Here is a 13,778-nt window from a genome sequence, read left to right on the forward strand (position 1 = left end):
CACCGTGTCACAAATCAATAAAAACAATGGAAAATTGCATGAATTGGGCTCCGAATTGCTTCTGCATCCAACGTATTCGCCAGATCTGGCCCCCAGCGACTTTTTCCTGTTCTCAGACCTCAAAAGAAGGCTCGCTGGAAAGAAATTTAGCGCCAATGAAGAAGTAATCGCCGAAACTGAGGCCTATTTTGAATCGAAACAAAAATCGTACTACAAAAATGGCATCGAAAAGTTGGAAGATCGCTATAATCGCTGTATCGCCCTCGAAGGCAACTATGTTGAATAATAAAATCGAATTTTGCCAAAAAAATGTGTTTCACTATGGCAGACCGGGGACTTTTCAATTGGTCTGTTCACACTTTATTACTCCAGAGAAATTAATTTTATGGAAAAAACGAAAGAAACAGAATGCTTTTAGTATTTCAAAAGAAGATATGTATCTGAAAATAAAAATGTATGATGGATTTTTTTAAGTGGGTCACCCTGTATAATTAAAAAGATCAAGGTGGTAAATTTGTAGTATTTTTAACTTCTTCTCCAAATAATATTATCGTTAGCAGTTGATAAGTAATCATTTTCATTATAAATCTTTCAAGTTCATCTCCATGCAATTTCTTCCTACCTCTCTGCCTGTTAAAATAATTCTAGGAAAGACGATATTTGGCTTTCATTAGCAATGAACTCTTCGCGGATCAATAATTTCGAAAATAATACGAAATAGAGCAGAAAATACGATTACAGTGATCGTGATCTACTCTCTCCACCTAATTTATTCTTTCAATGTCAATTATTCGATATTCGGTATTCGATAGATTGTTTTGCCGGCATCGAATTCAAGAAATGCGTCTTAAATCTTACAGGATATATACACGGGGAAGTCCTTTTCACAACGACAAAATTATGCAAAAATCCAATTCATAAATACCTTAACGAAATAACGCACGCTTAGAATATAAACAAAGTTATTAAAATAAAATGAATTTGCTGAAAGTTAATGACCTTAAACATCGGGCTGATAAACAGATAAATCCGTCTTTGAATTTTAATCTGCAATTCTGAGAGATAGATCTAAATGCGTAGGTACTTCCCTTTGGAAAATAAGACATCATGTTTTAAATATAAGTGGGTCATCATAATTTAATCTCTCATTCAAGAGTAAATCTTGCATGACTGCGGACAATTGTGAAGAATTTCACGGAAATTAGTTATACCATCAGAAGTAAAAATGAAATACGTGATTCTCGCATTGTGTCTTATTGTTATGGTTAGTGTAGAGGCCGCTCCGTCATTTTATGAACTTTTGGGGTTTAACTCTGATAGAAATGTGCAGTACCAACAGCCGGCGAGGAGAAGTTATGGGCATAGGAGGAATTATGGAAGAAATATTGGACCAGCAGCAGGAGGTGGTGAAAGATATAAATCTATCTGCAGGATCCACGCTGTAGATTCTTTGGCGTTTCCAGGACAAGTGGGAAACCCAATATGCCCATATTAGTGATCGAAGGTTTTTTATATTATGAAACTTATTTAAGTATTACCATAATTTTAAGGTCGCGTTTTTTGTTTAATTGAATGAATGTTTTTTTTCTATTTGTAATGAATTATTTTCAAATACTTGACTGTTAATGGAAAATGGACAAATTCCTTTGAATACTGTACAGTTGTGAAACCTATTCATTTTAATTTAATTAAAAACGCCTCATTTTTTTAAATGAATGTTATATTTCCTGTTCCTTGTGCGTTGAAATATACAGGCTGTTCCACCATTGACACTCTATTACCATTTAAAGCTGAAATGTTGGAATTTTTTTCGACATAGTATCATTAGAGCTGCATTCTTAAATTTATTGGTAATACACAGGGAGTACCAAAGAAGTGTAAATGACCAAACATTATGTTATTTCCTATGTAACACCCTGTTTTTCATTGAATTTTCAGATTGCAGGAAAAAAAGAACCTCGTCCAAAGTTTTATATGCTTAACACTTGCCATTTTTGAGATATTTCGATTTTTGGAGGGTTTTTGAAAAACCTAATAACTTCGACATTAATTAATTTATTGAGATAATTAAATCAATGGATTTTGGGAGTGAATACTAAAGGGTGTTTTTTTTTAGAGCTATAGAACTTTAAATTGCAATAAAACTACGATGGATTATTCGATTGACATGAATTTTATTTATCTGCAAGATAATCTTGTGGCATTACATTTCAAATATGATTTCTGGCATATGACCGCCACGGCTGGCTCGGATGTAGTCCAATCTGGACGTCCAATTTTCGATGACTTTTTCTAACATTTGTGGCCGTATATCGGCAATAACACGGCAAATGTTGTCTTCCAAATGGTCAAGGGTTTGTGGCTTATCCGCATAGACCAATGACTTTACATAGCCCCACAGAAAGTAGTCTAGCGGTGTTAAATCACAAGATCTTGGAGGCCAATTCACAGTTCAACGGTGTTTCGACATACACTTGAGGATTAGCTTCACACTTTGAAGAAGTACGGACCAATGATTCCACCAGCCCATAAAGCGCACCAAACACTCAGTTTTTCTGGATGTAACGGTGTTTCGACATATACTTTTGAGGATTAGCTTCACTCCAAATGCGGCAGTTTTTTTTGTTGACGTAGCCATTCAACCAGAAGTGCGCTTCATCGCTAAACAAAATAAAATGGACGTAGTGCGCGATACGTATTCCGCACAGAACCATTATTTTCGAAATGAAATTGCACTATTTGCAAGCGTTGTTCAGGCATGAGTCTATTCATGATGAATTGCCAAACCAAACTGAGAATAAATCACTTGACAGCTGTAAAATCTGTCGCCATCTTGAACAGTAATGCCAACTTAAAGTTATATACCTCGAAAAAGAAGTCGTTAGAACATCGGAGGTAAGTACTGACTTTTTAATAATCATTGAAAACTGAAAACTGGGTGTTCAAAATGAGACGACTCATTGATGACTTATTTAAACGTTAATATCGGACTCATACTAAATGGCACACCCTATATTTCATTTTCTCATGTGGTAGGGAATTCTTCGAAGATAATAAAATTTGCTATCTGATAAAAAAATAAAATGCAGGCTGTGCCATTTGGAATAAGCTCGATATTAAAGGTTGAATGGGTCATCAATGTATTGTCTCATTTTGAACTCCCTGTAGAGTACTCTATGATTTTGAGAAAGTCAGTACTTATCTCCGTTGTTCTTACATTTTCTTTCAAAATCTCATTTGAATTAATTCATTTATTTCGGAGGTTTGCCAAAGACAAAATTGAAATATCTCAAAAACGATGAGTTTTAAGTAAATGAAGTATTTTTTTAGTATTCACACTTTTTTGTGATGATTATACCAGTTCGTCGAATCTTTATTAATCTTCGACATATCAGGTAAATATCAAAACTTATAATTAATTCGTTACTAACTGGATCTTTATAATAATTTGAATTTTTCTGAGGATAACTGAAGAACTGTTTGAAATTTTTTTCCAAATCAGTAGTACATACGACAAAACTACAAGAAACCAAAAAGTGTAGTACTGGACCAAAGTTTATTTTTACATTTTTCTAAACTACCAATGTTCCACAAAAAAAAAAGTTCTGGAGGAAAAGAGCGGGCACTATTCCAGAAAAAATATCACCCTGTAGATTTGCATTCAAAATTAGCATATCACATGATAAAAACTTCAAATTGCAACATCAATGCCAAATTTAAGTTGAATATCTTGTGAGGGGAAGGTGCTATGAGAAAAAAAATTCAAAACCCTGTACATCTTAATTTTCATTATTGCAAAAACTAAGAATAAAATTTTCCAAATTACTTACACAGAATGAGGCAAATTTCAATCAGACTGAAATTGTCCAGCTGAACTTCCTTCAATTATCTTATCCCATTTCCTGTCATATTGAGCTCTTCCTGTGTGCCAATTATATTATCAAAGGATAGCACACAAACACAAGTAAAAAATTTTAAGGAGATCAATCATTAGGACAATCCAAATACCACCTTTATCTTGATTTCATTCCTCCCAACACTCCATCGTTACAAAACAAAACAGCTTATCGAAAAAATTTATTCCAGTCACTATTTTATTCCGTTTAAGGAACTCTATTATAATTTCTTACTTCTAATGATAAAGGTTTTATTAAAGATCTCATTTCCACACTTTGATTACTCCATCCCTGGAACCGGAGGCTACGAAAACATTTGTGGCCTTGCAAAGAATGATATCGGAAACAGTATCTTTGTGACCTATAGCAGGTGGTTCCGGTGGGCTCTCCTCATTGAGTTTTATAGGCCTAGTTTCTATCGATTCTAAAGTAACTTCTGATCCCTCGACAAGCCTACTAGAATACTCCAAACGCGATATAGTTTGATCGTTGGCACTTGGAACGGCTAAGTAGGAACTTTCGGTGTTGGCAAGATCCCAGTAACGTATTCTCTTATCTATACCGCCTGTCAGTAGGAATGGCGATCCGTCTATACAACCAGCGTACATGGCACAAACTGCATTCACGTGTTCCTAAAGAAACTCACAACATTAGTGAGGTAAACGAGAAAAAAAAAATAATATAGGTGAGCCATTTTGAAAGATCCACTGAAAAATTTTTCTTAACCTTCAATGTGACCTTGAAGTTTGATTTGAAGGTCATCTCAAGGTGAAGTGGATGTGTTGAATCTTTCTTATCAGAATGTTAATCTTCTTAGAATACTAAAAACATTTTTTTTTCGTTTTTTTCCATAAATCAAATTTCTCTGCCTATATGAAGTGTTATAAGTTTAAGATGTTCATGATAAAGTACTTCAAGGTTATTTCTCATAGAATCATTTGTTTTTGTATTCAAAATAAAAATATTGAAAAATAAAAACTAGTTTGTTTTCTTCTGAATGAATCTTTCAAAATGGACCCTGTATGATATTGAATAACTTACTTCACTCTTTGGTGAATAGGTCAGTGGTGGTGAAGAACTTCCCCAAAGCACCTTCTCCCTTTCAGCGGTTTCTAAATTCCACATGTCCATCTCATTGTTTCCTTGCACACTCGATATAATCCATGAAGATTTCGTAGGATGACTGATGACTTTCTTGACTTTAATGTTTTCTGAAATAACGATTCAGTTGAAAATTTAACGACCCCTTCACTCAACATATTTTTAATTAACAATGGGACAAATCATGAAAAAAAAACACAATAACAAAAAATTTCGAAAGAAACCCTGAAAAGTCTAAATACAGGGTGTGGCACTTTATTTGCAACTGGTGTTGATATGAGTTTATTGTTTAAACAAGAAGGAAATAAAATAACAAAAGTATATCCTGTAGGTAGTGTTGAAAATTAATTTCTGTAATTTTGTGGCAAATCTGTTCATTGTGTTACATCTTGTAGAACAAAATATATGTTAGTTTCAAACCGATTTCTTGATTATATTTCATCATCATATGTTGTTGGTACTGGGAACTCTTCTGTTACAGATTATCTATTATCTGTCGAATTTATGATACAGAAAACAGTTCTGCCAACCAACATTCAAGGCAAAAATCACTGAACGATATTTATAGAAATATTTCATTAATTTCAATGAAAATTCAGTGAATTAGAGAAAATAATGTATAATACTCATACAGAAGGCTAATGCTTCTAATGCTTGTTCATTAAAAACTCCTTTGAAGTAAGAACTCGTCGAAGAATATTAGATACTAGATGAAGCCATGACAACTTGTTCTACAAGGTAAAGGATGTTTTTTTTAAGAGCTATAGAGCTTTAAATTGCAATAAAACAACGATGGATTATTCAATTGACATTCATTTCATTTATCCGCAAGATAATCTTGTGGCATTACATTTTAAATATGATTTCTGGCATATGGCCGCCACGGCTGGCTCGGATGTAGTCCAATCTGGACGTCCAATTTTCAGTGACTTTTTCCAACATTTGTGGCCGTATATCGGCAATAACACGGCGAATGTTGTCTTCCAAATGGTCAAGGGTTTGTGGCTTATCCGCATAGACCAATGACTTTACATAGTCCCACAGAAAGTAGTCTAGCGGTGTTAAATCACAAGACCTTGGAAGCCAATTCACAGGTCCAAAACGTGAAATTAGGCGGTCACCTAACGTGTCTTTCAATAAATCGATTGTGGCACGAGCTGTGTGACATGTTGCGCCGTCTTGTTGGAACCACAGCTCCTGGACATCATGGTTGTTCAATTCAGGAATGAAAAAGTTTCTAATCATGGCTCTATACCGATCACCATTGACTGTAACGTTCTGACCATCATCGTTTTTGAAGAAATACGGACCAATGATTCCACCTGCCCATAAAGCGCACCAAAGAGTCAGTTTTTCTGGATGTAACGGTGTTTCGACATACACTTGAGGATTAGCTTCACTCCAAATGCGGCAGTTTTGTTTGTTGACGTAGCCATTCAACCAGAAGTGCGCTTCATCGCTAAACAAAATAAAATGGACGTAGTGCGCGATACGTATTCCGCACAGAACCATTATTTTCGAAATAAAATTGCACTATTTGCAAGCGTTGTTCAGGCGTGAGTCTATTCATGATGAATTGCCAAACCAAACTGAGAATAAATCACTTGACAGCTGTTAAATCGGTCGCCATCTTGAACAGTAATGCCAACTTTAAGTTATACACCTCAAAAAAAACACCCTATATGACAAAATGCAACAGATTTGCCACAGAATAAGAGAAATACCTTTACCAACTGTTCTTCTTGAAGATAGAAAAAAAATTGTATGTATTCAAATGAGATATCAGAATAAAATAGATAGTTTTAAATGAATAAATTAAAGTGAATCATATCAACTAATTAATCATTATATATAATTATAATGAATTTGATCTCACAAAAATTTTCAGAATTAACTTATATAGAGGTATCAACAAATAAATTCCTCAAAAATATTTTTATCAAAATGTTCCTTACGTATTGGATGCTCGATTGTGGTTACTGGAATTTGAAACCTCAAATCCCATACAACGTGGTAGCCGGTTCTGGTACCCACTGTTAGCCAGTTATGGTGCTTGTCCAGGCAGAACGTGGTAATAAAACCGTATTTGTAGTTATTTTCTAAACGCCATGATATTCCCGGACATCGAAGATCCCAGCCCACTATCGAACCATGCAAGGTAGCGTAGATCACTGTGCTCTGAGATCCGTAATCTATACAGTTTATGTCCATTGGTGGTCCTTCTTCATCGAGAATCAGACGTTTGGATTGCAGGAGGTTCATTCTGAAAGATGAGGGTATGAAAAAAAAAGAGGGTATATTGACTATTTTAAAGGATGCACTGAAATAACTTTCTAGGAAGAGCCACTTTATATTTTTAGACAAATTCATTTAATGGAAAAAACAAAAAAGAGAAAATGTTCTCAGATTTCCAAAGAGATTAATCTTCTTCCAAGAAAAATGTATAATTGCTACTCAAAAAAACATACTTGACCTTGAAATCAAACTCCAAGGTCACATTGAATGTCTGCTTTCGATGAACCCCTGAAGACTAAGAAACTTTCATTTGAAACATTTTTCTGATCAAGGCTTATCAAGGAGTAAAAAATCCAATCTACCTGCTTGATGCTGGATCGATCCGCAAAATATTTATAACTCCATCTTGGTTAGCCGAAGCAATTGATTGTCCACCATCACACGTTGTTATCCCGATCACTCCCACACTATTCTGCATCTTGTACTGCTGCACAGATCTATTGGCGATACTCTTTTTTTCCACCTTGGCGCAATCCCATAACCTAACATATCCGTCCATCGAGGAACTTGCAAACAATGAAGTATCGGACAAAGTGGCCAGTTTAGTTATGGCTCCCTGAAGAAGAAAACATGATTAGAAACAACATTCCCCTTGATTGCAAATTGAAATAGATAGTTAAAAAATAATGACCTTGTGTTCATGCATGTGCGCCACCAAGCTGCTCTTCAACCGCCAATCAGGTGGAGGTATTTGAGGCTGCCAAGCGTTTTGCTCCGCCCATTCAAAACTTCTGAAAATTGATTGGTCAGTGATTAGATATTTGAATTCTGAACATAGACGAATTATTATACCTTACTGCTTTAGTGTAATCCTCTTGTTGTTTGGCTATTACGTTTAATAAATTGAGATAACACCTTGCTTTGGATCGTCCACCTGAAATAATTCATTATTTTTGTTATTAGTGACGAAAAACTGTAAGTTTTGATATTAAGTATATATTCTATCACTCACACTGAATGTAAGATTTCTCATGAAGGCTTATATTAGAAGAAGCTTCAGTGTTGCCAAACTGCCCATGACTATCCAAGTGTGGAGAAGATGGTCTACTATTGGTTGCTCTAGATGGCGGCCCCCCTGAATTGGTACTCTCTGATTGTTTGTTCAATATTTCCGAACTGTAGTTCCAGTCTGAATTGACATTGGTATCTATGGACCCAGAAGTATTTGCCCTTTGCAGCTTCCTTGAAAATTAGATTTTGTTCAACTAAATGCCCTCAAATTTTAGTTTACTATTTAGAAAATCTTATTAATTTTCCATTAAGGTTGCAGTCTTTCATAAAACTGAATCAGAATACAAAAATTTATAACACAATTGTTGAAGGCATTGATAGTTCAAAATTTTGAATGAACGAGTGTTAGAATGAGCCTTCTGTACAAGTATTATACATTATTTACTCTAATTCACTGAATTTTTAATGAAATATATCCCATAAATATCATTTAGTGATTTTTGCATTGAAAAATTTTGGTTGGCAGAACTGTTTTCTGTATCACAAATTTGACAGATAATAGATAAATCTGTGACAGGAGAGTTCCGAGTACCAACATATAATAATGAAATATAACTATGAAATCTGTGTGAAACTGAGATATTTCTGCATGATTTTGTTTCACAAGTAATAAACCGATTTGCCACAAAATTAGTGGAAACGAATACTCACCTCACATTCAAATTATGATGATTCTCGGCTAGATTATGAATGTGACCTTTCACAGAAGACTCGCTTGAATTGAATTCCATTTTCACTTCGTTTCTTTTATTCAATCTAGCATCGACGTTTCTCTTGTGTTTGTGGATCTTCTGCAAATGTGGTCCCATTTTTACTATATACACTTCGACATCCTCGTTCATTCCAATCGATTCCAATCTTCGAACAAACTGAAAGAAAAAGCTTTATTCCAAATTCGAATGAGGATTTCGATCAATATACATTTTTCAGAGATGGAATTTGTAAGTCATTGGTAGATACTGTGATTAAACCTTTCCTCAGTTCCATTCTCCTTTTTAAGACATCGAGTAGCAACTCTATATCTGAATAAGCAATAATGCTATCGTATATTTCTCTTGAGATAGGATTGACCAAAGCTTCTTCGATTAGTTCAGATCTGAAAAGAGTTAGAGAAATCTTTGTTATAAAATACAGGCACACACATTACGCACAATGATGAATATTGGATAGACCTAGAAAGAACTTACCTATCTAAACGTAATAATGGGTACCTAAGATAAACCTCTACTTTGGGAATAATTTTACTTTGAACATCCAAAACATGCATAACAGCACCGGAAATAGATACGAAACCAGCCACAGCCTGCCTGATCTTCAAAGAAGGATGAACCAAGAAGCATACTGTTCCAGAGATCAATTCACAAATTGAAAATTTATTCATCACCCCAATTTCGGTCAAGTTTGTCATTGCGATCAAAGCCTTGTAAGTAACCAGTTCACTGGAGTCTTTCAAACCCTGCAAATAGTTTCAATGGATAAATACAGGGTGTTCCACCATTGACACCAAGCTTTATTATAGTTAAGCGTTAAAATTTTCGTTTTTTTTTAATGCAGAATCATTAGGCTCCATTAGAGCTACATTCTCAAATTGCATGAAATTACTCTTTTTTGGTACACCCTGTGTATTTGAAACAATTTGAGAATGTAGCTCCAATGGATTCCAATAATACTGCAACAAAAAAAATTAGAACATTTCAGAGCTTAATCGTAATAGAGTATCGCATCAATGGTGGAACACCCTGTATTCTATAGTTCGAAAATATTTATGAAATTATTTTTTTTTGAGTATCAATATTCACCTGGAGAAGCAAAGGAGTCAATATGACAGAACAATAACATCCAATATAAGCTGCCACCTCCACAATACAATCGTAGAAGAGAGCTCGTAATTCTACATCTTCTTTGTCATTGAGGAAAGTAATCATGTGAGATAAAATTATATCATTAGCTGAAAAAATACTTTTTTAATATGGTTATAGTAATACTGTTTGAAATATATCAAAACAGTGAAAGTACAAGTTACAAACTTAAATTCCTTATTACACTTTTTCAGTCTTTTTTTGACGCCTACTTTCAGAATTAATTTCTCACAGATATCCGATATTATTATACTATGCCTTTTTATGTTCATTTCAGGACAGTGCTGCAAACCTATAAGTAATTTTTGAGGTTTGCTCTATAAATTTAAAGAGTCTAATATCACATTTTTTGAGTGGATAAAATTATAAAAGTAACAAAACATGAAGTAAAATAACAAAAAACATTAATATTAATGGTATAGACACTGTCCTTCTCAATTTGAGTTAAGTCACGTAAAACAGATAAAAATTGTGTTGGTAGACCTGACATTTTGACATTTCAGAATGAAAAGGTCGACCTTGTCACTAAAAATAAACCCGAAGGCATCAGAATGGCGAAATAATTCTAGTGTAATAAGGTTCGCATTCAAAGTATGCATGAATCTTATTACTGTAACATTAAAGAGACAAAAAAACATGAAATAACATGAAATTTAACTTGAATCACGTCAAACAGATAAAATTGTGTTGGTAGACCTGACATTTTGACATTTCAGAATGAAAAGTTCGACCTCGTCAATAAAAATAGGCCCGAAGGCATCAAAATGGCGAAAAAATTCTAGTGTAATAAGGTTCGCATTCAAAGTATGCATGAATCTTATTACTGTAACACTAAAGAGTCAAAAAAAAAAAACATTTTGTACATTTTGTAGATCCGATACTTATCTCACAATCTTACCTTTAGACTTTCCAAAAACAACACAGAGCTTGGACACTTCACTCTGTAATAAAGTCTGCTTAACTAAAGACTGCGAATCAGTTAGAAGAGTAGTGACAATATGCTGTAAATTCTCATGAAGGGCTTGCAGTTCGAGTTCATAGTTGAAACTATTATCCCTTTTATCGTCTTCTTCATTAGTATTAGTCTTGTAGAAAATATCGTCCCTGATTTCCTCAAGAAAGGTGAAAGCGATTTCAGCCAGTTTGGGAAGGTTTTTGCCAAAAGCAGCCCTCACATTAGTATTGGGGTCAGTCACTAAATGGGACAATCCTGGTAGAATGAACTCTGTGAAAATATTCGCTTCCACCTGTTTTATCCTTTTAACGAATCCTAAACATTTCGTTATTGTGTTCATGGCACTTATTTTCACTCTAGGAGTTGGATCATTGGCTAAAATCACCTGTAGAAGCAAATGAAATGCAATCATAATAATGATATTTTAGTTTTATTATCTACAAACAATAATGAAGTATATTCATATATTACAAGATCTACAAAACATAAACCAAAATCCGGTTACCCAAAGTTATCGAGAATGGAAGAAAAATATTATTATTATTCCCTATTCTGAAACTCTATTTGACCTTGAAATCAAACTCCAAGGTCAAATTGAATGTCTGCATTTGATGTCCCCCTGAAGACTGAGAAACTTTAATTTGAAAACATTTTTATCCAGGTTCTTCATAGAGTTATTTCAGTAGATCTTTTAAAAAGGGTCACCCTGTATATATCTAGTCAACTGCTATATTTGAAACTTGAGAAAATACTCACTATGTAAGGTAATATCCTGTCAAGTATGGTCTCGTTGTTTGCATGTAATGCAAGTTCCAACAAAATGTCCAAAGTGTATAACTTCGAAGAACATTCATACAATCCTCTAATGCATGAAGTCACTAGAGAAGTGATGAGAACCATTCCTTCGTATTCTTTATGGTCATTGTACCACAATTCCTCATCGTCAGACATCTGCTCCTCTCTTATTTTTGAGGGACCCATAAATGAAAGGATATTACCAATATCATTCTTCAACCTCATTATTTTTTCATCAGGGGTTAACGTAGGAGTAGATGAGAATATGAGCATATAGGATTGAAGGAATGTGTAGAAATATTCAGGAAATAGTTTTCCTCTCTCTGCCGCTAAGTAATTTTCAGCGGAAAGTCTTTTGGATGGATCTATTTCAATCATGCTGGAAATTAATGATCTCAAATTTTCATCCTCTAATTTCTCTAAAGCTTTATCTGGAAAGTATTTTCCAGCCCTATAAGCTAATAACTCTGAATATTCGAATGGTACATCAAGTTCATTCCATAGTTCAAGTAATGCACATCTGAAAACAAAATCAATGATAACCTAATCAAATTGATTACTCTTTTCATTCTTACCCTGCTGAGAAGATATCCATGGCAGGTGTTAGATCTTTGCTATGTCCAGATGCTTCATTCATCAGTATTGAGTTTTCATCAACCACATTCTTTGCAAACCTTTCTGGTGCTATGTAACAAATCCTTCTTCTAGAGGTATCAAAGAAATATGAATAATCTGCTGGATTATCTTCTGGGAGGACAGTGGGTTTGAAGGAAGCAAAATCAACAAGCAGTACCCAATTCCAAGAAGTAACAGCAATATTTTCCAACTTGATATCCCCATGACATACACCATTCTTATGACATTGATGGAGAGCATACAATATTTGGAAAGTAATCCAACGTTTTTCAATGTTTGAAAGAAAGGGGCGAGTACTTATTCTGTCATATAAACTGTACTTTACATATTCTCGAATAATGAAGGCTGCTTTGTCATTGATTAGAATTTTCTGAAATGGAATGCAGTTGACAGCACTTGATAATTTTTTACGAATAACTTCAATTCTCTCTTTGTGTGATGATAACGGTAGTGATGGATCATGAATAGCAAAAACTTTTACAACTATAGAACCTTCTTGGTCTTCTAGATTAGCTCTGGCAACTTTCAGGAACCTTGTACTACCCAAACTAAAAAAAAAATGTAGTAGTAGTAGAATCAGGGTTGATTCCAGTTGTGTTATCAATATTCAGTAGAATTTAGAACAACATGTACCTTTTATCATAAACAAACTTGAGTTCAGGGGTGGAATAATCATTGAGATATCTTTCGACTGGTAGAATTTGCGAAGGGGCTATACTGACCAGCTGATTTCCCATTTTTAGTCTCTCATATATTTCCGGTAAGAAGTCTTATCCGAAAATATAATTGTCAGAATTTGTCGTTCTAATAAAAAAATTCAGAGTATTCGAATTACTGTTTATCAAAAATACTGATGGACTATTCTTCTTTATTCTCTATTCATGTTTAATTATTAATGCCTCTAACAATGAAAGTTGTTTGTTTATATCAAAACAAAACAATTCTACCAATAGACAAGTTGTCAAGTTGGTTTTTTATGTCTATTTTATACCATAGAAATAAATAAAATACGAAAAAGAAATCTATGATATTCTTTGTTATATTTTAAATTATATTGAATTTTCTTTCTTAATTCTAGAATGTACTAGTAAATTTATGAAGATCTTTTTCATTGGTTTCGAGAGCTGAATCCCTGAACAGTGGATCTCTATCATTACGTACGATATGTGTAATTTTCGAATTTTGAGCAGAGATTGGTATTAAAGGATAAGCTCCGATTAACCGATGACG

At 34.1% G+C, this 13,778-nt stretch overlaps 1 protein-coding gene across 1 annotated transcript; it reads right to left on the bottom strand.

Annotated features, from left to right (window-relative positions):
* Positions 1–4,064: 4,064 nt before the first annotated feature.
* LOC123679649 (phosphoinositide 3-kinase regulatory subunit 4) lies at positions 4,065–13,505 on the bottom strand. Its single transcript, XM_045617040.1, has 15 exons — positions 13,182–13,505; positions 12,488–13,096; positions 11,874–12,432; positions 11,061–11,502; positions 10,103–10,251; positions 9,491–9,759; positions 9,225–9,399; positions 8,955–9,172; positions 8,245–8,474; positions 8,085–8,166; positions 7,924–8,023; positions 7,595–7,848; positions 6,953–7,260; positions 4,938–5,107; positions 4,065–4,528 (listed from the first exon to the last, which is right to left on the bottom strand). Exons 1-15 carry the CDS (start codon positions 13,283–13,285, stop codon positions 4,160–4,162), a joined length of 4,038 nt encoding a protein of 1,345 aa, XP_045472996.1. The 5' UTR covers positions 13,286–13,505; the 3' UTR covers positions 4,065–4,159.
* Between the last annotated feature and the right edge of the window lie 273 nt (positions 13,506–13,778).

This window comes from Harmonia axyridis, chromosome 5 (assembly GCF_914767665.1).
Source record: "Harmonia axyridis chromosome 5, icHarAxyr1.1, whole genome shotgun sequence".
Classification (NCBI taxonomy): domain Eukaryota; kingdom Metazoa; phylum Arthropoda; class Insecta; order Coleoptera; family Coccinellidae; genus Harmonia; species Harmonia axyridis.

Bases quoted from the DNA above. Each gene is read 5' to 3' on its own strand.
- LOC123679649 (XM_045617040.1), bottom strand. From the start codon at position 13,285: ATGGGAAATCAGCTGGTCAGTATAGCCCCTTCGCAAATTCTACCAGTC. The intron at 9,760-10,102 runs GTGAATATTGAT...AACTATTTGCAG, and splicing joins TGACTCCTTTGCTTCTCCAG to GGTTTGAAAGACTCCAGTGA. The intron at 8,024-8,084 runs GTATAATAATTC...ATCAATTTTCAG, and splicing joins GATTACACTAAAGCAGTAAG to AAGTTTTGAATGGGCGGAGC.